Source organism: Pelmatolapia mariae, linkage group LG22 (genome assembly GCF_036321145.2).
Source record: "Pelmatolapia mariae isolate MD_Pm_ZW linkage group LG22, Pm_UMD_F_2, whole genome shotgun sequence".
In the NCBI taxonomy this organism is placed as follows: domain Eukaryota; kingdom Metazoa; phylum Chordata; class Actinopteri; order Cichliformes; family Cichlidae; genus Pelmatolapia; species Pelmatolapia mariae.
In genome coordinates, this window is record NC_086245.2 from 29,470,272 (window position 1) to 29,493,305 (window position 23,034).

A 23,034-nucleotide genomic window follows, 5' to 3' on the forward strand; every position below is an offset into this window, starting at 1 on the left:
CATAACTCTGGTTTTACGTGGCCTATCAACACAATTTAAAAACTGGTATAAAGTCCACACTTTTTCCGTCAATTGTTCCGTCTGTCCTGCTCACATCTCCAATGGTTGTTCACGTTGTCATTAACGTGACTTTACTCCACATCAGCCACGCCGCTTTGCTAGCTAAAACACCGGTGTCGGCACATAAGGACGCTGTCATAGCCTGTCAACGACGTTGATTAGCTGCGTATGTGAATGTGAATCGCATTATTGGCTGGACTATGGGATAAGGTGGTATCGTTCTAATCCCATACAGGAGCAGCCAGTCACTTACTGACTAACACTGCAAAACAGAATTGTTAAAGTTTTAATTTTAATTTCAATTCAGGTTAGATTTTTTTTTGTGCGCAACGCAGATTTTCTGTGTGCAGGGACCGTGCCAGCAGTGCGCAATTGCGCACGTGCGCAGCTTAGAGGGAACATTGCTCCTGACGCCGCATTTGTAGGCCGATTACGTCACAGCGACGCGACAAAGGCTGTCCAAATTCGAAGACTCCTCCAAATGCAGCTGACAAATGCGTCCTCCTTTTCCCCAGATTTGAAGGATGGGTCGGGTGTATCCTTCGTCTTCCACCATATCCCAGAATTCATAGTGCGGCCCAGCCAATTCCAGTTTCCAACAATGGCATCAGCTACTTAGTTTTAATATTACTCTTATCACTCTTTCTGAGTCTGAGATATTTTTAGGCGAGAATGTAGCTGTGTAAACTTCAAATATCTGCTCGGTTTATCGGAGACGTCTGTTACCCACCAGCTCGATAGCTAGCTGGGGCGAGAACACCAAACTCCCGGCACATCGTTTTCAAACCCCCGCGGTCTTTTGCTACTCAGGTTAAACATAATATATATGTCACTTAGATAACTTAAAAATGTTATTTTTTGGCTTTTTTCAGTGTGAGTAAATCGGTTTGGCTGAGATTAAAGTTATAGTTTTAACACAGCTGAATAAACGTCAAACAGAAAACTGATTACACAGAAGTGTGAAATGATCGTGAATTTACGCCAGTGTCCTGTTATATTTTAGATAGAAAGATGCAGGAGCGAGACAGCTGCTGACGCAAAAGGCTAGACCGTCCAATTTTGCAGCCGCTCACTTCCGGCCTACCCGACCTTCGGAGGATCCGGCCCACGTAGACCGTGAAGGCCAGGTCCTCAGGAGGATGCAGCCTATGAATTTGGACACCCCCAGGGGGCCATTTGCTTTATGGGGTTTTCTCTGTTTTCTTTGTATTATTGTAGGGTCTTTACCTGACACTAGGAAGCGCCTTGAGGCAGCTACTGTTGTGATTTGGGGTTATATGAATAAAATTGAATTCTTGAAGTCTTGGTGTTGCAGTATATTGATCTTTCTTCTACCAGTTTAATTTGATCACAAGTAGCTTTGTCACAAATAAATCAATTTCCTCCATTAAACGAATGGCCAAAAATAAAAAAGGGGGAGTGCTCAGTGGGTAGCGTGGGTGGGAGTTCTCATATGATGTGAATGCCACTTAATGTGCTGCTCTAAACTTCTTAATATAGCAGTGAAATCTTGACTATGGTGCCCTGTTTTCTTTCATTCATTCATCCTTTAATCCTGTCTGGGTATTGTTGCATATGGCATACCTACAAATGTTTCATTAAAAAATAATAATAATAACTGAGATGTCTTTGTGACTTTGTAATAAAAGTGTACAACAATTAAGTTTCCCAAGAAGAGCAGGCTTTCTACTAAAATATTAGCATTTATGCTAAAAGAGAAATTTAGGAATAAAGGCATGCTAAGTAGCAGACACAAGCCTGGTTCAAATAAAGGCCTCATGTTAAGCAGTGCCTTTGTCATTCACAGTCACACCTCCTTTGTTTTCGACATAGCCTTACACAAGCTCATCTTGCGGTTGATCGTCGAGTGCGGCCCACCTTTCATTGATTAAATGTTGACTGGCTCTGCCTCTGTGTATCTAAGCAACGGGGCAGGAAGATGCAGGAAGAAGATAAAACAGTTTTATTCTTGTTGTGTCTGTTTCCTAGGGCAGCAAAGGAGAGCAGGGGGAGATCGGTCTTCCTGGACAGAGAGGCCTGCCTGGTCTTCCAGGACCTGCTGTAGGAAACAGCACCTGACACACATTTTTTATACCTGCCAGTGCTGCCTGTTTGTGTGTGTGTGTGTGCGTGTGTGTGTAAATATATGTATGTATTTCAAGCTAAGGATAAAAATGTGCTTGCTAAAAATTGTTACAAACATTCTGTGTTGTAGTGTAAGGATGCCACATTAATTTGACTGTATGTTGACTGTCTGCAGGGTACAGCTGGTCCAATGGGTCCCAGAGGGCCTGTAGGAGAGAGAGTGAGTCAACATTTACTTTCATTCAAATCCATGATTTACAGGAAATAATTGACAATGTACTGATTTTCTCTGCTTTTCATCGCAGGGACTTCCTGGCTTTCCTGGACCTCCAGGTCCTGCTGTAAGTGGAAAGAATTCTCATTTAAAGCATATGGAAATGACACTAAATGACGACGATGTGATAAATGTTCCTTCTTCTGTGTCTCCTTTCCAGGGTCCAGCAAGAGAAGGACCTCCTGTATGTGTTTGCTACAGATGTTGATGTTTTGTTTCTCACATGTGCATGGCCTTACTGGTGAATTATCTGGTTTCTGTTCATGTCTGGCAGGGACCTCCAGGAAAACCAGGAACCCCAGGAGATGAGGGGAACATTGGACCAGAGGTCAGAATGTTTTTGTGGAATAGGTGTACAACATAAAGTCCCATAAAAAGAGCTCCCACAGCTTGCTTGTGGAAGCATGTTATTGCAACCCATAGTTGTACTTTATTGCAACAATGATGTTGGTGAGAATTATAACAGGAGCTTCACTGTTGAAGCTTGTGCATCAATGCCACGCTGTTATGGGGCAGCCATGTATGAAAATGTGTTTTTGTGGAGGTAGGAGGTAAAATGATTTTGAGACATTACTGCTCCAGCAATGTCTCAACTTCATATTGTCATAAGTTGGCTGTGTGAGCTGTTTATTGTGGACCCAAACACAAGACGCAGGAGTAAACAGGTAATGCTCATAAGTGCAAAATTCCAGGAACACACAAGGAACCAAGCAAGGGAATCCAAAAAGATAGAAATGAACAGGAAGCACGTATTATCAGGGAAACTCAGAGCAGGATGAATGTTAGGGTGTCACGCAGCTATGAGGGATGACACAACAATGAACAAGTGGAGACTGAGACAATAATAACAGGTAACAGATGGGACACACAGCTAGAGGCATTATAAGATGGGTGGAAGTTAAAAGCAACACAAGACTCAGAGAACGCCCCTTGCCAAAATAAAACAGGAAGTGCGACATGAATCAGCAGGGGGGATAGGATTACCTCGACACAGTGGTAGGATAGAAAGATCATACAGGTGAGCGTAGAAAGACAAAGATGAGACAGAAGGAGGAAGTGAATAAAAACACAAAGGGAACAAACTAAAAGATAATGTGAGAGTGACCAAACTAAGAATAGTAGACTCAAATAACCAGACTTGAAAATCAACCATAAAGAACCCACAAAAAAAGGAGGTAAACGAGACTTTAACACAAGGGCGCAATAACCAGGAAAGTAAATACTGGTTAACTAAAGAACACAGAAGCCAAAACCAAAGATAACCTCAAAGAATGACTTCAAATAGCACGAAAAATACAAACAGGAAATGTAATAATACATAACACCAAGAAAACAAGAATACCACATTTTAAAGGCAAACAAACAAACACAGAATAAAAATCAAAAGAATAAAGAACTAACTGAAAACTTTTTAGTGCTTTTAAAAGACATCTTATCAGTTCCAAAACAGCCACTACATCAGAGAGGACTTTTTTTGCTTTGTCGATATGTATTTGATATTAAATGTGTTATTGCAGGGTCCACCTGGGCCTAGAGGAGGACCCGGGGTTCCAGGGCCTCCTGGCCCTCCTGGCCCACCAGGGCGTGTGGTAAGAACCTGATCCAACACTGGTTTTATTATCATGTGAGACTTTATTATTTCATACATTCCCTACGTTATATACATACATGGTAGAACAGCACACATGGGGTTGTCTACCAATCAAAGTTGGTGGTTCGATCCCCGGTACTTCCAGTCTTAGTTCTTAGCAATGCTAACAGCACACATTGTAACTAGCCCTTTCCTTGCGGACGAATCTCGTCCTGAGCTCAGATCTCTGTATGAAATCACGAGCATGTGATGGTCCCGCATGCAGCAGTCTCTTTTCACACATTCAAATCTGGAACTTAGATTTCTGTGAACGTCTAACCCCCTGTGGCTGTTTTAGATGTCACTCTGCTGTGTTTTAGGGACCGCCCGGTGCCAGCAATGAGGGAAGTGGGGAAGCTGTGAGTGTTTTTCTGTCTTATATGCTGCCAAATTTTTCCTGGATGCATGGCAATTGGAGTGGTGACAGTGAATTTGTGACCAGAATGAGTCATGTTAAAAAGAGGCTGGTAACAGCCACGCTTGTTGAGTATCTGACTGGCTGTGTATGTTTATAGTGTCCTGCTGCCTGCCCTGCTGGACCCCAGGGGCTGCCTGGGCTACCAGGGATGAAGGTGAGGAATGTTAATGAAGGATGTTCAGTGATTCAGCTAATTAAAAGCCAAACCAGACATTTAAATTAGTATTCTTGTCAGACTGGGAGAGGTTTTTAAATGTTTAGGTTATCATGGGACTGCAAAAAATCTTCATTTCTATCCCATCTAATATCATTCTGCAAGGCGTAGCTTTAGACTTAAAGTTTACTTAATAGGCTGTGAAGCTCAACATCTCGTCATCCTTAACAAAGATGGAATGACTAACATCAATGCATCGATAAGTGTCAGCAAGTCAGCAAGAATGAACTGTAGAAACTCTGACGATCAGGTCAGGACATTATCCAGAGTTGTCCTTTCTCACATGTAACTCAAAGAGACTGTATATAAAAGATGGATTCAGATCTCTGGATGTCACTATTGTGACAGCACCCACTGATTTCTTGACATTAGCATGACATTAGCCAAATGTTATTTTTTCTGAGCCATATGTCACCATATTTTGACAAGAGAGTGGCGTGCTAATTTGTCAGCTAACATTATCAACCGTGTTTACCAAACGAAGCACAGATATACATAGCTATAATTAGGGCTGCATGCCACATTAATAACATAATGGAAATCCACACAACAAAGTTGAAGCAGAAAGTTATTGGATAAGCAGACGATTTTATTTAAACCATTTTATTTGTCAAATAATTGCACTGAAACTACTTCAAAAGGCACCAACAGCAAAAATAAGGACTCCTGTTCAGTGACTCGTATGATTCAGAAAATAATCTGTAAACATTCTGTAGAGCCCACAACAGCTTTTGTACCGTGCTGTAAAAATGCTTTTAAATACTGTTTAGCTGTTCATTTTAACAAAGGAGCTGATGGGGATTGACTGTATTAGAGATACTCTATATGGACAAAGGTTCTGGGACACCAAGTGCTGTGGCCCAAGACTTTTGTCCATATAGTGTAGTCCATTGAATGTAGGCAAGAGTGCTACCTGGATAACCCTAGCTAGCTAGTTAACCCTTGCTATTGCCCCACTGTCACAAACAGACATGACAGCATGTCTGTCAGCTGGCACGTTAGATCCAGAGTGATCATGTTGGCCTTTTGTAATGTTACATTCAGTCCAGGGTGTGTGTGATAACACTGTAGATGTTTCAGCAAACATGGGCATTAATAAATACTTATAGTATATATAAATACTATCTATATATCTAGATATATAGCTATATAGATATATAGATATATAGCTAGCTAGATAGCTAGCTAGATAGATAGATAGATAGATAGATAGATAGATAGATAGATAGATAGATAGATAGATAGATAGATAGATTGATTAATGATGTGATTGTTACCTTTAGGGACACAAAGGTCTGGATGGTGAGCCTGGAAAGGACGGCGTTCCTGGAGAGAAGGTACAAGCAGAGTGAAAACCAGACAGAGCATACAGTACATACAGTAGTTACCTTGTAGCAATGAGCTATGCTTCTCTACCAGCAGGACACCAAGAACCATTCCACCCTCACAAAATGTGATGTTAATGTGTTTACACTTGCGGTTTTCCACAGGGGGAACCAGGAAAGCAGGGTCCTCAAGGACCACCAGGTCACATGGGAGATGATGTAGGGAAGCTTCTCCCTTGGTTACACTGTATTAATATTAATGAAATTATGTCTCCCTAAAGATATAAAGTGATAAATATCTACAAAATACAATCTCTTTTGTCCTTATAGGGACAAAGAGGACCCATCGGAGTCCCTGGAACCCCGGGAGAGAAGGGAGACAGAGTACGTTTAACAGTGATGGCACAGACATTTGGACCTTTGTACATGTAAATGAAAGCTAACTCTTCTCCATTCTCAGGGCCCACCTGGCTTCAACGGTGTCCCAGGACCCACTGGTCCTCCTGGAGCTCCTGTAAGCAGTCTTAGTTTGATCAGCTCCGTGGCCTCTGCTCTTCTGGCATTTGCTCTAAGAGCGAAAAAGGGCAGGATGTACTTTAACCTGTAACTAACTTTCTCTCAGGGTGTGGAGGGAATGCGTGGACGTCCGGGTTTGCCGGGGCCTAAAGGCGAAGATGTGAGTCCTGCTCTCTACCTAAGATGATTTATATAACAAATCATAATTCGAAAAGCATTTAAAAAAAATGTGATTTGATCTTGTTTAGGGAGCCATGGGAGCTCAGGGACCACAGGGTTCTCCAGGGGAAAAAGGAGATATTGTGAGTAAGCTGGAAGATATAAAGTAGTAGTGGAAGAAAATGGATGAATGGTGAGACATTTATTTTTAGCACAGCATTGCTTAATATATAGTGTTTTACAGGGAGAGCCTGGCAATAATGGCTTAGATGGAAGTCCTGGAGTTGATGGCACCAAGGTAACTATTATCCCCTGTGATCTTTTTACTAATAAAAGTGCAGCATGCTACACTAAAACTCAATAATTGTCTGGGAGACATGGAAAGATTGAATTGGATGGGCCTGGTTCTAAAATATACAAGACAGAAATACATCAAATCTGCAAGCTAATGGTGACGGTGAAGAAAGGCTGACTCAACCAAAAATCTAAGAGTATATAAGTATTTAGTTAATTAACTAAGAAGGAAGGAAACACATCAAATATTATTATTGCATATTGCTTTATTATTATTGCATATTGCTTTTAATGTTTTGTTTTTTTTATCAGGCTTGAAATGTCTGACAAAAAAATAACAAAGATTTACCAAATTATTCTGCTGAATGCATCATGGGTGTAGTATGGCGTCCATTGGACTTTTGGCTGACGCCATGTTGGTTTCTTTGGAAACCGTTGAACACACATTCAACAAAAGTAAACTTTTATACTGCATACAACAATCTGTGCACACTTAAACTATGCATCTCCTCAACAGGGAGAGCCCGGCACTCCTGGAGCTGTTGGTGTCAGGGGGATTGTGGGTATTCCAGTAAGTCAAACTTAATTTTTGTAAATTCTGTTAAACCTGCAATTGAATTATATCCTCTGTGGTTACGATTTCCAGTAATTAGCGTTTCATTGCGAAGCTAGTGACGCTGGTAAATTAGAGGACGAGCTTCTCTCTGAAGCAACAAAGCTGGTCAGCTAAATAAAACATTAAAGTCAAACAACCTGCAGGAAGGGCACACCACACCTACTGTTGGCTGTAAGGCTGTGAGATGAGAGGATACAGATGTGACTTGAATGGTAAATGTGAATTCACAAACAGCACAGTAGATAAAAGGACAGTGTTTTTACTATAGGCTGTGTGACTTATTTCCAGTGTGCTATTTTGTACCTAAAGATTTTTATTACTACTGTTTCTCAAACAGTTATAAGTGTTATAAATTGACTTTCTGTTAATGTTAAGTAACGTTTTATGCTACTTCACTGCTATGCTAATTCCCTGACCCCGTTTCCTGTTAATGTTAATTATTGCTTCTCACAGAAACAGACGTGAGGCAATGACACAAACATTTTCAGTTTGTTTTCGTGACATGTTTTTGTTCCTAGGGTCTGCCAGGGAAGTCGGGAGTAGCTGGAACCCCCGGTGAAAAGGTAATTGGAATCATCATCCATTTAATGAGGCATGTCTTTATAGCACATCCCTAATGTTATTGCAGCTGACAGCTTCAGTAGAACCCTCTCTTTGAGGTTTGAGCTGACTTATTCAGTGCAATTCCTGCTGTGGATTTAGGGCAGCACTGGTGCAGAGGGACCTGTCGGACCAGCTGGACTTCCTGGAAAAACTGTGAGATTACTCTACCCACAGAACTCTATCCATGAGCCTAATTTTACAGATATTTTTCATCAGTTATGTTGGTTCTGCAAGTGATATTCACACTCATTCAAATTCATTTGGATATTTTTCCCATATAGGGTGAGCCTGGAAAAGATGGAGCAGATGGAAAACCTGGAGATAAAGGAGCAACTGTAAGTTGACATTTTTCCCCATTGCTTCATGATTTTTATATTTAAATTCCTTGATAAAGACAAGTTACACTTTTAGACTTTTCGGTTACGTTAGTACCAGCAAATTCATGTGCAAACTGAAGTTGAGGTTTTACTACTTCTTGATGTACAGGGTCAAACAGGAAAACAAGGACCAGTTGGGCCTGCAGGTCCACCAGGAATCCAGGTGAGATACACTGATGCACTTCCTGTCCATCCATCCATCTGCTCCCAGCTGGGCATTCCCAGAAAACGTTCAAAGAGAAACACACAGGAGCCATCCTGACTATTTGTCTGAACCACTTTAGCTGGCTTCAACCAAAGTGAAGGCGCAGTAGCTCTACTCTGAACTCCATCGATATGTGTGAGCTCCTCACTCTGTCACTAAGGCGGAGTAAACCCGTTTTAGCTGCTTGATTGGCCTGATGACATCAGTGTTGTCTCAGCGTTTAATTCTATGTTCCAGAAGCGAGTCTTTTTGTCTTATTGTCCCAGGCACAGCTTTACAGAGGAACAGAAACTTTGATGACATCTCTGGAAGTTCAATTCAATTTAATTTATACAGCGCCAAGTCACAACAACAGTCGCCCAAGGTGCTTTTTATTGTAAGGGAGACCCTACAATAATACATACAGAGAAAAACCCAACAATCACATGAATCAATATGAGCAAGCATGAACCACCTGCAGATAAGGCCAACCAGTCTGCCGCAGCTGGTTGGGGTGAGAGAAAGAACACAGGATAAAAGGAAGCTGACATGCTGTGGAAGAGAGACTGAGATTAATAACAAGTATGATTCAGTGCAGAGAGGTCTATTAACATTAGGGGTGGGTTTTGATTATCGATTTATCGATTACAATCGATTCTAGCTTGGATAACGTGATATCGATTCATTAAAATCCTGAATCAGTGAGATGTCTGCTTTCTCACCCGACGGCACGTATGGACATGCTGTCGGGACTGAAAGCCGACAGCTCACTGATTCTGATGCGCCGGTGGGTCCGCTCTTTGTGTTTGTCTTTTTTGCGCTCGATTCTGAAGCTCCAGGTTTGATCTCTCTCCAAACAATATTGACTGAACCAGCAGCAAAAGAAGATCCAAACTAGCTTCACGTTTCACTTCACATAAACATCGTCATGAATTCCCTCTTACTTTTGCTGTTTTGCTTCCACCACGATAAAATCACACTTCATGCAGAGCTCTCTCTCTCTCTCTCTCTGTTTTCTGCATTATTCGCTTGCTTATTACCCACCAGTCTACCGTTGTTTACAGCGCTGTCTGCCACTGTTTTTTTTTTAAACTTTTTTAAATTATGCAGAATTGCAAAATGCTTAGCTGTGTCTTTAATAAAACCTCTGTAACTTTGCTCTGTTTCACTTCAGCAGCATCAGGTAATGTTCAGATGTTGATGAATGGTTTTCGTTCGTTTTTGTTCTACTGCAGAATATTTTTATCTGCTATAAAATCCCAGGCCAGGAAAATCTCCTTCATGTTTTTCTGTGTTTTATCCTCAGTTACTTTGACACAAAGGCATCTGCTGTGATGCTTACACCTTTGATCAAGTCTCACAAGTGTCAGCTTTGTTTTTATAGATATAAAAATATGGATATGTACTGATAAGTGATCAGAATTATAATATTTCTGACTGTCTGAGACAAAATTTCCCCGATTCAAAACGAATCAATCAAATCGAATCATGGATCGAATCGATTCAGGACCTTGTGAATCGGAATTGAATCGATTCTAGAAATCAGTGACGATACCCAGCCCTAATTAACATATAGTGAGTGAGAAAGGCGACTGAAGAAGAAATACTCAGTGCATCATTGGAATCCCCCAGCAGCCTAAATAGAGATGTGTCTGTAACAGCTAATGATGAAGAGTTAGTTTCTGCAAAATTCACAAATGACATCATGTAAAAAGGTGAATCAGAGCAGGGGTTAGGGGTGGTAAAATAAAGCTACTTCAGCTGTCTCAACCCTGTTGCTCTGAACACGCAGACATAAATGTATTTGTTGTATTTTCAGGGTGAGAAAGGAGCTAAAGGTTACCCCGGTGCCATAGGAATGAAGGGCCATACAGGGCACAAAGGTGATCTGGTGAGACAAATTTCATTCTTTACCAAAGCTTAGAATTCTTATAATAAGAGTTTAGTGAAGAGCATAATGTGTTGTTTAGGGACCCGTTGGACCAGTAGGAGCAAAAGGAAGTCAGGTGAGAAATATTGTAATTTCCAGTTTATCTGCAAATGAACCTTAACAGTTTGTCCAGAAATTTGACTTTTTTGCTCAATCTGTTGTAAAACAGGGGGACAGAGGAATGCAAGGAGATCCTGGTATAAAGGGAGACCAGGTATTTGACTCATATGCTTAATTAAATGCAACAAAAATGTATTTTCTGTTGCTGGATTTGAGAGATGTTGATTTATCTTTATGTGTGTGTCTCAGGGCCCTCCTGGTGTTCATGGAATCAAAGGAGAGGTATGCATAAACAGTTGTCTGCTATAAAAGCTTGCCTAAGGAGCTTTTTACATGGAAAGTGTTTCATGACTTCTAACATTGCAAGCTTGGATTGTATATACAAACAAACAATTTAGAGCATTTGAATAGGTACTACAATCAATTCCCACCTTAGCATATGGTATAAAAAGCTTACAGAATGTTATTGAAGCTATTAGAACACTGAAGGAATCACGTAGTTGTGTATTGTTCTGGCACACAAGCTATCTTAGCTGATAGGGGCAATATCCTACTGCTGACACATACAGCCTTGGTTCATAATGATTCGTTTTCACCATTAGCGTGGGGAGAAGGGCCAAAGAGGAGTTACAGGAGCTGATGGCAGACCAGGCCAGCCAGGACACGAGGGTTTGACGGGTCCAATGGGAGCTCGAGGGCTGGAGGGAGAGCCGGGCCTTCCCGGAGCACCAGGCCCGAGAGGTCTACCTGTAAGTGACACATTTAACCAGTATAGGAAATGCATACACTTTAGCCACATGCTAGCAAACTACATCACTACTTTTAGCAGACATGCTAGTGGTTCTAGAAATGGCAGCACCTGATCCACCAGTTTGGTTTGGAATAATCTCAGCAATTATTTCTAACGAATGAAACTGGCAGAAACAGTGCAAATGCAACTGTTGGCTACATCAACCCTTAGTAACTTTGCAGTAATAGTATTCGTGATTTCACAGGGGCCAAAAGTGAGTGACGAGAAGCTTCGGGAAATGTGTTCAGCTGTTGTTGAAGGTGCCGTTTGTTCACCTTAATAAAACCTCACATTGAACCCAATGAAGGGTTGAGCAGTTAAATATTAAAACCTATTTGTTGCAATTCATCTAGAGCAATTAGCTGAATTTATGAAAGAACTCTCAAAGAAGCCAGCAGCCATTGGTGCCCCTGGTACTCCTGGACCTGCAGGTCCTCCTGGACTCCCTGGACCAGCTGGAGCCGCAGGAGCAGCAGGGGCTCCAGGGCCAATGGGTCCCAAAGGCCCTCCAGGCTACTTTGGGCTTCCAGGTGCACCAGGACATAAAGGTCAGTATGGCATTTCAAATGTTTTTTACCCTTTAGTAAAAACTGAGCCTCGGTTTTTAGCATCCTTTACTTACAGCTGTAAGTGGGTTGTTCGTTATGTATGCGTTTCACCCACACCATGACAGATAAACTGCGAGGCTGTGATAGCCTTTTGCTTCTTCTCTATTTTCTTGGAGACCTTCCAATCCTAGAGTGGCTGTAGTGGAAAAAATTAAATTACTCCTTTAGAGAAAACAATGCTGTCAGCTCTGGCAGTACGCCTTTGTCTTCACACTGCCAAAGCAAACGCTGAAAGAAGTTATGCAGAGAGCTCTGAGGATGGAAGAGAGTCACTGATGCATAACATTATACAATCAATGATGCACTAAACAGGGCGGAATCAGAGTGGAGTCATTAAGTTTCCTAATTACGTGCCTATAACTGTGCCTCTCCATTTCATCTCAGCATTAATGTGCGTGTCCCTGATGTGTTCGGCTCCTGTGCAGGTGATGCCGGGGAGAGGGGAGACAAGGGAGACAGGGGAGAGGATGGTGTGGGAATCAAAGGAAGCCAAGGCGCACCGGGTGCAGCAGGTAAGGATTCTTGTTGTAATTAGAGCAGAACACTAGTGACAGTAAACAGGGGGTCTTTGAAATGTCAAACTGAACTAAAAACTGACTTTAATTTTTAATTCTCATTAAAAGTAGTTTTTGCAGTTTTTGTAGCACATTAGAGAGATAACCCTCACATATAAATAGAAATATATATACTGTACTGTCTAAAAGTCATTGAACTTGCTCAAATGCAGGCTTTATCTCACAGCAGGCCAATTTATTTGTCAGATAATTCCATTTAAAATGCTCCACAAATCACCAACAGAAAATACCACAGCGTAGTGACCACTATAGAGCTCAGCTGTGGGGCTCTGGAAGTAAAGATTCAATAGGGATTTTGATTATTAGCCATTATTTTATAGCCATCCAAAGCTGTTGTATTACTTGAACTGATAGTAGACGCATAAGTCTATTTGACATCAACCTTGTTTTTTAAAAATGCAATGTGAAATGTCATAGAAAAAATAGTTTGTTACTTTATTTAAAAAAAACCTCAATAAAGCTTCGACAGCTCGCTATTCATCACTGATCAAGGACAACAGTAACAACACCAGATTTCTTTTCAGTACCAGAACCAGACCGACAGAGAGTCAGGGCTCTGTTGGGCCAACTATTCTTTTAACTATTCCTTTAAGTAGCAATGACTTCATTCATTTCTTCACAAATAAAATTTTAAGCAGTAAAGAAAACATTAGTTATTCACAGCCTTTCATCTGATGTACCATTAAGTACAGCAACTTTAATATGTTTTCATCTGTTAACAGGCCACAGGTTGTACCGCCGGCTTTTAAAGTGGTGATAATTAAACTACTTACAAAGCCCTACTTCAGATGTAAAGATCTCAGCCCTACTAGTTTGGTGTCCCCGGCACTGGAAAGAACAGCTGAGCCTAGTTCTTGTAAAAGGAAGTTTTTCCAAGTGGAAGCTGATAGGGCTTTTCTGATTGTTGTTCCATTGTAAGGTAACCTTAACAGAATAAAGCACCTCGAGGCAACTTTTGTGAAATTGAAATTGAATTGAAAAGTGCTGCTGTACCCCAAAACTGACATCTCTGCAACATCTCTTTTTGGTGGAGGTCGCAGTTACCATGGAAACCAGAAAATGTCAGGTTGACTAAACTTCAGAAACGGCAAGAACAGTTAATACAGCGAGTTACAGAGCGCTGTACTTACTGAGAGCTAGGCCATACTTTACCACACACACAATTACAAATACTAAATACTGTTATAATTCAATATATACACAATAATGAAAAGGATACCATTTAAGAAGGTTAGAAGACATTGCTCTGGAAACTGGGATTTGCAATGGATTATGGGATGAGTAGTTCCTTCACCGCTAAAAGTAATTGTTTACACAATCTTATACCTTTTCTTGTTTTTTTTATTAGTATTTTTATCCAGGGAGGGGCAGCCACTCTCAAAGTAGCAAATGTATGTTGTTTAGGGTCATACTAAGACAGGATGTTTCTAATTGTACCAACATTTATGCCAATGAAAGACACAACGTACTAGAGACTTGTTTAATGTGTGCATTAAAGAACGAGTGAGTCTCAAATACCAGCTGAGCCAGATCAGCTGATTTAGGGTAAAACCTGAAAACACGACCTGGTGTAACAAATGTCGATAATGTTGTTTCTTTTGCTTGCCTGTTAGCCTGTCATCTTATTTTTTTAAACTGGAAAGGTCCCAGTTCACCCCTTCCATGCTAGATATCTGAGAGAAGTTATGTTCCATTTGAAATGAGAAAAGCTGAAATATACTTTAAAATGAATGAAGGATGATTTCTGTAAGATATGGATCACATATTATTATTATTATTATTATTATTATTATTATTATTATTATATGGATCACGTGTGTGTGTGTGTGGCTGTTTTAGTAGGTTGTTAACGTGCACCCGCATTTTGACTTGTCTTAGTGTTGTGTCATTCATATTCAGATATTGACCACTTTATTCCTGGAATCCTAGAATTAATTGAACAGATTGTTAGGGTTAAGAAAGGGGAAGGTTCTACATTATACTGTTCTATGTGGTAATATGTGGTGATGAGATTATGTGATTAGTACTGTGTAATATTATAAAATGTAACAAAAGAAAAGTTAAAAAAAAAAAGAAGAAGGTATAACAGTTTTATCTGAATATTGAAACTGCACGTCATCCACACCTTTATGTCTTTAAGGCATGTCTGTAACTTAACTAAATCATTTGTGTCGTCTACTTTCATAGATAAATATACCTGGATGTCATCTGCATAGCAGTGGTTATTTACCTATTGCCTTTATAAACTGCCAAAGAGTAGCATGTGTGACATGAAAAGTATTGTTCCTGGTGCTGAAGCCACTATATCTGACTTTTGCAGATGTGGTTTCTTTACAAAATACAATTTTTCGTTTTAAGTTGACATAATACTTAACATGTTTTGTTTCCTCAGGTGCACCCGGCGCCCCCGGCATTGGAAAGGATGGTAGAAACGGAGAGCGTGGTGAGACAGGTAGTCCTGGTATCCCTGGACCTGTTGGTCCAAGGGGGCTCCCAGGATCTCCTGGCTTTTGCGACCCATCAACCTGTATAGGCAGACATCCTCCACTTTATATGGTTGGTGGGAAGAAATCCATTGGCTACAAAAACCCATGACACACCCCAGGCTCACTGAAACACTCCAAATCTCATCCTGCCAGTGACCACATTTCAGGACTTGTCAAAGCACGGTGATCTTTGGAAGTCTCCATCTGAACCACGGAATGAAGAGACGCACAGGGAAACAGAAGTGAGGCGCAATTGGAGATTACTGGACAGATGTTAACTAACCGAGCTTAACCCAACATTCAAAAACCGCTGTTACTGATCCCGGAGCAACTTCTGACTGATGGCAGGTCCAGGGCACACAAGTCACCCACCACAGTCATTCAATATCAATTCTCCTCTTTTAGCTAATATTAAAGTCTATTATGTGACCCATATTGAAGCGATCATGAGCCAATCTTATAGTGAAGCTAGGTTTTACAAAAAAAAACCAAAATCCTGATACTAACATCAGACATGAGCTGATATCTTCAACCTGCTATTTAATTTAGGATCATACATTTGTTCCCCTCATTTTGTCAAATCGATGATCTTGTTCAAATGCTGCAATAAAGTGTTGTGTTTTGAAAGTGTGCCATCATGAAATTCCACAGCCTTTTTTGTCCAGACAAAAAAGAAGTCCCTGGGTTATTATGGATATAATGTTGATTCAGCAAGGCATTTCACAGTTGCCTGGTTACAAAGGAAAGTCAACACCATCCTCACCTCTGTCTGCACAACACAAATACACTCACAGATCAAATATGACTTTTATGTAAGCGGTTAGGAAGGAGTCGGCATAGGAGCCATTCCAAGGACATCCCTTTCATCTAACAGATGTTATCGTGGCTCGGAGACATCGTGTTTATAGATGTGTACTGTAAGTGAATGGATGCTCAAGGTTCATGAAGCTTGATATAGGAGAAGAGTGCAGCATGATTTCTATAATCAGGTTTAGACATAAAACATGATGGATGGCTCCGTCTTGGAATTGATTATCATGCATTAGTGACAGAGCAGAGCTGGAGCTCTTGAATAAATAACATAAACATTTTCATTGTAAAGAGATGTACATTCAATGAAACAGAATTGGTCTGCTTGTATTTCAGCATTACGTACTGGCTTTTCAAATGACAAGGCAAAAGTCCGAGTTATAAAATGAATCTGATCCAGTCTTTATTATACAGTACAGTACAGGTGTTGTTCGAATACTTACAATATGCTACTACTTTAAAATATCTTAGCACCGATTTATCAGGAAAATTTGGGAAAGGGTTAATAAAATGCAGTTAATTCATTACAACATGATTCTATTTGATCAAATCCTGATTAATTTAGCAGTATAACAGTACAAGTTACAGCCTCTATGCATTACAAATACTATCCCTCACCAACCCTGATGCAACGTCTGCTGATGTAACTGTAACGACCATTTACAAAACCACCAGACAGGTGGTTTGTTGCAATTTACAAATCGTTCAATGGCAAATATGAGATAGGGAACATATGGAAATGGTAGAAAGTGCGGGTCACATAGAGTCATGTTGATTCTACACAAAATGTATGTTTTTGAATTGCTGTCATGTACCGAAGCTCTTAACTATAAGAGCTGCTCTAAAGGCACTGGCAGAGTAAAAGCTGAGACAAAAATAAGGAACAGGGTTAGCTTAGCATTTCTAAGTTAGCTATTTAGTCTACAGTTTTGAATGACTCATTTTGGGGTATTAATGCAAGCTAAATGCAAGCTAGCTGAATATCTAATCCTGCCAGAACCATGAACTAATGAACAAAATAAGTCATTTTAATTAGTTTAATGTTGCAGACATATGCAACAGCTACGGTAACATGTCAGACTTCTGGATTGAAGGATCCACAATCATGCCAGGGTTTAAACTCTGTTCTTGTAGCTGCACCAATCAAAATGAACATTGCTTCCACATCTGAAAGTGAAGCCAGTGTGGAAGTGTCTTATACATGGATCCTTTGTAATTGTCAGCGTATGGCTGCAAAAAGGTCCAGTTGTATAGAAGTCTATGAGAAAATGACCTTACTGCTCACTTCATGACCTCATTAAAGACGTTGATAATGAGTGTGCAGTCTCAATCTCTAGTTTACAGCCTTCTGCACACATGACATATATATATTGTAATTTGCATTATAGAAAGAAACCAAGATGAAGCAGAGCGTGCCTTAAGGAATCGCTTACCCTGTTACTGAGAAGACACTGCTATATTTCTAAAAGTGATACAAAGGCTTTGCAAACTTGGCATCACCATGGCTATAATCTACAGTTTGCATCTACAGGCCTGTGCTAGATGGTTCATCCAGTCATCAGTTTTCAAGAACATGCAAGTTTTCCCCACAAAGACCGGAAGCTTTGTCTAACATGTGCTCTCTCTGTGGCTAGCTACACTGGCTGCTTGCTAGCTTTCAAAGCTCGGAACGCCCCTCTGGCAGTAATACATTTTGCGAAGCTATATTTGATTGCTTGTGGAGTAAACATTTTTCTATTTGCAATATGACAATGATGTATTTCCATTTTCCAAAACTGACAGACTAACTTTAACTCGACTATTTATGAAAACGGCCTCTAGAACAGCCTCAGAAATATTGGTCAAGCTGAAAACTCCTGTCAGCTTCACCACACAAACCTAAGTGCTGTCAAAGCTCTGTCTTCACTCTCTTCATGAATGATCTTGTGTTATGTAACCTGAGACAGAGATAATGACAAAGTATAATCAGCCATTAGATCATACTGTAAGATCTGTCAAGCTCACATTCAGATGCTTTTGTTCTTTTAAAATGAACATTATTTTTAATTGGTTCTAGATAACCAAGGTGTCTGAGGTTGGGAGGAACTCTAATTGGTCCGTGAGGGACATAAGACAAAGGGATTGTTCAAACTGTTACCACAACAGTCCGATCATCAAGATGCAGGAGATCGGCTCTCCAATTTCAGGTTCCAGGGTACAAATAAGAACAGCAGTGTGTGTTTTAGAGCAGGCCAGAGCTACAGGCACTTAATAAGCATCACTGAGACAGAGAGGAAGTGACAGGTTTAGGGAAAGCGGAGTGAAATAGGCCGCTTTTCAAGAAAGGTGAACAAAGGCTGCAATTACACCACCTCCTCAGAGCTGTTTGCTGTTCAGGTCTATGTGTAGCTCAGAGAGAGAGTGACCGGAGCTGCTTCATTAAACATGAAAGCACAAATCTAACAGCGACACTGCTTGCTGTCTCATCTTCTGGAACAAATCATTACATGGCATATATTCATGGTCAAAAGAGCAAACTTAAATGAAGTCCTTACAAAAATACAAAAAAACCCAGATATCCACCCTTAAATGTCACATGCACAAATACAAACAAGACTTCTGGAATGAAATCCTTCAAATCTCACCAAAGCATGAAATGACATTGCAGAGATGCTAATTTGGGGGTTGTGACAAAGAGGTCATTCCTGCCGCCTTCAGTTTATTCCCAGAATAAAATCTTGTTTCCTACCTGTCTAAATGAACCAAACAAACTGCACTACTTTAAAGGCGCATTTCTCTAAAAGGCATTTTATTTTTCCGTTTGTTTTTGCATCCCTGTGTCACCAAAAACAAATGCGATATAACAACTTACATGCTGCTGTGGATGAAATGCAAATGATTCATCACTCGAACCGATTGAAGCTCCTCCGACACAAAAACCACTGCTGCTGTTTGCATCTCACCGTCTGCCACCGTTTTCTCCCAAACCGGAAAAGTGACACCGAGTAATTACTGCGACTGTGTCAGTCACTTACTTAGTGAGCAGTGAATGACATGTGCTGCCTGATGCTAACTTGTGAAGGGTGGCTGATGCAGAACGGTGTGAGGCAAACAGCGAAGCGCCTGACTGAGATGATTACTGATGAAACGATATAATATCGAATAGCAGGATCTTTACTCCTGATGTTCGGGGCCGTGACGTCCATGTTATCTTCCTATATATTTTACAGGAAGCATGCAAGTGAGGGGAAAAAAAAAACTAGCTGCCCTCTTTATCCCATAATAGATCAGAAAGAAACTCCCACGTTGCTTAATCCCCATCCATCCCGAGCGTCGTACCAAAATCAAAACATAGAATCTGACCGGCAGCACCTGTGGCTTCAGCCGTCTGTACTGAGGTGACTTTAACAAAAAAAACAAAAAAAAAGTTCTTGATTCTTGATTAAGTTCATAAATACAGCTGGTCTCCCAACTCTGCTTGGCTCTTCTTCTTTAAGTCCCCTTCACATTTTTGGTGTGGGGCCGTTGTGCCAGGCTGGCATAGTAGGCACACTGGGTTGGGTCGCACTGGCCAGGAGGGCCCGGAGGTCCAGGCTGACCGTGGGGGCCGGGGTTTCCTGGCTCTCCTTGGGCTCCGGCTTGTCCTGGGCTTCCATCTTTGCCGTAACCAGGCATACCTGCTGGGCCTGGAACCGGAAGAAGAGCATTAGGGAAACTTATTAGAACTGGACCAGCTCTTCTAAGAGTCAGAGTATGTAAAATCCTTACCTATGGGTCCAGCAGGACCTGGCTCTCCTCTTTCACCAATCCCGGGGTCTCCCTTCTCTCCCGTTGCTCCTTTCTCACCTGACACATACGCAGGAACAGAAACAGAATGAACAACGTTAATCAGCTTTAAGGCGAGGATGTGGTTCTCTCCTGCATTAAAGCAGCTCAATTCATCACAGATTCTCATACATTTACATATTTTTTCAGTTTCAGTCGTAAGATGTCTAAACCAGCGTGAAATATGGTCAGAGGCTGCTGCTGTGTGAAGTAGGTAGGGTGCTGCAGTGAACATCATGTCCTCATTATCCCTGCATCATCAAAGGGGTGAAAATCAAGCAAATCAAAGGGGAGGGGACTCCTGTCAGAATAAACCACTAAAACTCTTCGAGTTACGACTGGAAACATTTAAGGACGACAAACTAGAACAGACATTTATCACAGTTTCCAGACATTGCACAGACTAAATAACAACTTCATTAAACAAGATCATAAACACCTCCAACCGGTCGCAGCAGATGGCCCCGCCCCTCCCTGAGCCTGGTTCTGCCGGAGGTTTCTGCCTGTTAAAAGGGAGTTTTTCCTTCCCACTGTCGCTAAATGCTTGCTAATAGCGGGTCGTCTGTTGGGATTTTCTCTACCCTACAAAAGCACCTTGAGGCAACTGTTCTTTCAATTTGTTGCTATATAAATGTAATTGAATTGGTTCCTGTTCAGTTTTTATAAAGTTGTGGATGCATGTCATGTTAGCTGTACAGTTTTAGTGTTAGTTTGGAGTTCTCTGTTTTTATTTAGCATTGGTTCCTTTGGTTTGCTGTTTTTGACGTTTAGTTCTGTGCATACCTTTCAGTATGCATAGTGACTTTCCAGATGTGCAAGCTTCCAATTCCATTTGGCACTAATGCACCCCCGGTACCATGACGGATGGAGTCTTTTGAACGGAGTACTGATAAGAAGTCATCTGTTATTAATCTCTGGCTCTCTTCCACAGCATGTCTTTTATCCTGTCTTCTTTCTCTCACCCCAACCGGTGGCAGCAGATGGCCCCGCCCCTCCCTGAGCCTGGTTCTGCTGGAGGTTTTTTCCTGTTTAAAAGGAGTTTTTCCTTCCCACTGTCGCCAAAGTGCTTGCTCAGTGGGGTCATATTCTGACTCTGATTCTGACATGATTGTTGGGTTTTCTCTGCACCTTGAGACGACTGTTGTTGTGATTTGGTGCTATATAGATAAAATTGAATTGAATTGTTTTCCAAAAGAGAATATAAAATTTTAATTTGTGTGACCACGGCTTTCTGCCTAGTCACATATAGTCAAAGTCTAAACCTGTGTTTGAATTCTGTTCTGATATTTCTTCTTCACTCTCAGACTGAAATCCCACCAGAGCTGTCTTACGCACATTTACCTTTAGTTTAATGAAACTCTGTTATTTCACACTCTGCATTTTGCCAACTTTCTTTCCTGGCTTCAAATAAGCTGAACTTTATTAATACAGTAGCTCTTCTCCAGTCTTACTGTCCAAAACATTTAAGGCCCTCACAGATTCATATAGTGCTTTTAAAACTAAACTAGTCCAGCGCTTTTCCTCCTACACTCTCACCACTGCTTTGTCTGCAGCAGCTGTGTTACTTTCAAGTCTGTAATATGTATTTAACTCTTTTTCCACCTAATATTACAGGTTTATCTTACTTTGTAAACATCAGCTACTCTGTTTCCAGCACACTTTTCCATATTCATGATTGGTCAGATGATTTTGCTGCTTTCATCATTCATGTAAAAGTGCAGCGTTACAAGTTGATCACCAGTTTCGTGCGACCTTTTTCCTGATTGTAATTGTGAATCAGCTAACGGAACGATACGCTGGGCACGCTGAACTCGCTTCATCGTACAGGACTCTGCTCCCAGGTTTAAATTTATTTATATGTTGGTTTGACAACTAAACCAAAAGCTGCTTTGAAGAACCAAAAGAGCTGATCCGCTCCCACAGGATCAAACAACATACTGACTCTATATTACAGCCAGTCTGCTAGTTTATGACAGTACTGCATCGGCTATGGAATTACTTCAATTACCTCAGTAGATAAAAAAAATCCACTCGGGCTTGTATGCCATTAATTTTAAACAGGATGCACGCAGTGATTCAGGCATTTAGCGTCTACAAACCCGTCAGTTTCTTTCTTTTTTCTCTTTCCTTTCCTTTCTTCAGTAAATCGAGCCCATCTCTCAGGAGACATTTTGACATGTCACAGCAGGGTGAACGCAGGCAGAATTGATCAGATTAACTATGTCCTGTTTACGCTGTCACAGGCAGGAAAGAAGGCCAGCTGAGTACAGGGACACTAGCTCATGTAAAAGGAGTAGGGTCAGAATTCCTGTTACACCTGTGGTTACCTGATAATGTCATGTTGAAACAGCTGCTGTGAAGACAGCATGCAGAACTTTTGTCTCAGGAAGCCCTAAGATAAAAGTTTAAAGGAGCAGCTGGTGTGAGGCGCACAAACGGAGACAGGACGAAGTCTGCTCTTCAGTTTCAAGCAGAACTCAACCACCTCTGTTCCACTCTCTCTCAGTCTCTGACATGAAATCTCTCTGGACCTCATCAGTGACTTAACAAGCACAAAAAAGGATTTTTTAAAAATCCCACACTACATAATCCATCCATTTCTCACTTTAAGTTTTTATTTCATTCCCATTTGTTCTGTTATCTTCTCGTAGTTTAGCCCCATGCAGGAGTTTGACTTCTTTCTCCTCTGAAAACCACACTGAAAGAAGCTCTACAGAGAAGAATGTAGAAACACAGTGTAACAGTCACAACTGTGTGGTGTCTCTTTAAGACAACCCAAGTTAATGTTTAGTGATGTCACAAGTATGTGTCACTGCACTCTGTACAGTGTGGGAGAAACGTGCTTGCACATGGACGTATGGACTGAGATGGACCTCATATCTTTACCTCCCTAACTCAACATAACATTACGGGTTGTATGAACACTGCTCGCTTCGTGTATGGCAAGACTGCAGCCGTTGAACCGGGCCTTGTAAGGTTGGTGAAGAGTGTGTTTATTAAAAGACAAGCACTGTGGAATTCCTAGTACCAGTGTCATCGGGAGTTTTTGACTGCAGCCTCCTCTCAACCACTAAATACAACCCACATTACAGCAGGTCTAACTCTGTGTACCTCAAAAGAATTATTATCTGACATTCTAAATACCTAGATATTACTAATAACTTTTTTAAACTACATATCTCCACCTCCTCTTCTTCACCTACCTCACCAGCTGGC

At 41.0% G+C, this 23,034-nt stretch overlaps 2 protein-coding genes across 2 annotated transcripts in view; one reads left to right on the forward strand and one right to left on the reverse strand.

Moving 5' to 3' along the window:
• The window catches only part of LOC135933244 (collagen alpha-3(IX) chain-like), a 30,603-nt gene extending 14,856 nt beyond the window's left edge, over nt 1-15,747 (forward strand). Inside the window, exons 11-39 of the mRNA XM_065471297.1 lie at nt 2,050-2,121; nt 2,321-2,365; nt 2,451-2,486; nt 2,580-2,603; nt 2,694-2,747; nt 3,937-4,008; nt 4,370-4,408; nt 4,565-4,621; nt 5,965-6,018; nt 6,172-6,225; nt 6,337-6,390; nt 6,467-6,520; nt 6,629-6,682; nt 6,771-6,824; nt 6,926-6,979; nt 7,493-7,546; nt 8,110-8,154; nt 8,294-8,347; nt 8,476-8,529; nt 8,681-8,734; nt 10,575-10,646; nt 10,726-10,761; nt 10,855-10,899; nt 10,995-11,027; nt 11,348-11,494; nt 11,741-11,795; nt 11,889-12,083; nt 12,569-12,655; nt 15,111-15,747. Coding sequence (XP_065327369.1) covers nt 2,050-2,121; nt 2,321-2,365; nt 2,451-2,486; nt 2,580-2,603; nt 2,694-2,747; nt 3,937-4,008; nt 4,370-4,408; nt 4,565-4,621; nt 5,965-6,018; nt 6,172-6,225; nt 6,337-6,390; nt 6,467-6,520; nt 6,629-6,682; nt 6,771-6,824; nt 6,926-6,979; nt 7,493-7,546; nt 8,110-8,154; nt 8,294-8,347; nt 8,476-8,529; nt 8,681-8,734; nt 10,575-10,646; nt 10,726-10,761; nt 10,855-10,899; nt 10,995-11,027; nt 11,348-11,494; nt 11,741-11,795; nt 11,889-12,083; nt 12,569-12,655; nt 15,111-15,313 — 1,911 coding nt within the window. The 3' untranslated portion in view covers nt 15,314-15,747. The remainder of the gene's footprint in view (nt 1-2,049; nt 2,122-2,320; nt 2,366-2,450; nt 2,487-2,579; nt 2,604-2,693; nt 2,748-3,936; nt 4,009-4,369; nt 4,409-4,564; nt 4,622-5,964; nt 6,019-6,171; nt 6,226-6,336; nt 6,391-6,466; nt 6,521-6,628; nt 6,683-6,770; nt 6,825-6,925; nt 6,980-7,492; nt 7,547-8,109; nt 8,155-8,293; nt 8,348-8,475; nt 8,530-8,680; nt 8,735-10,574; nt 10,647-10,725; nt 10,762-10,854; nt 10,900-10,994; nt 11,028-11,347; nt 11,495-11,740; nt 11,796-11,888; nt 12,084-12,568; nt 12,656-15,110) is intronic.
• Nucleotides 15,748-16,448: 701 nt separating this feature from the next.
• The window catches only part of col22a1 (collagen, type XXII, alpha 1), a 68,516-nt gene continuing 61,930 nt past the window's right edge, over nt 16,449-23,034 (reverse strand). Inside the window, exons 64-65 of the mRNA XM_065469914.1 lie at nt 19,762-19,839; nt 16,449-19,679 (exon numbers count right to left, since the gene is read on the reverse strand). Coding sequence (XP_065325986.1) covers nt 19,486-19,679; nt 19,762-19,839 — 272 coding nt within the window. The 3' untranslated portion in view covers nt 16,449-19,485. The remainder of the gene's footprint in view (nt 19,680-19,761; nt 19,840-23,034) is intronic.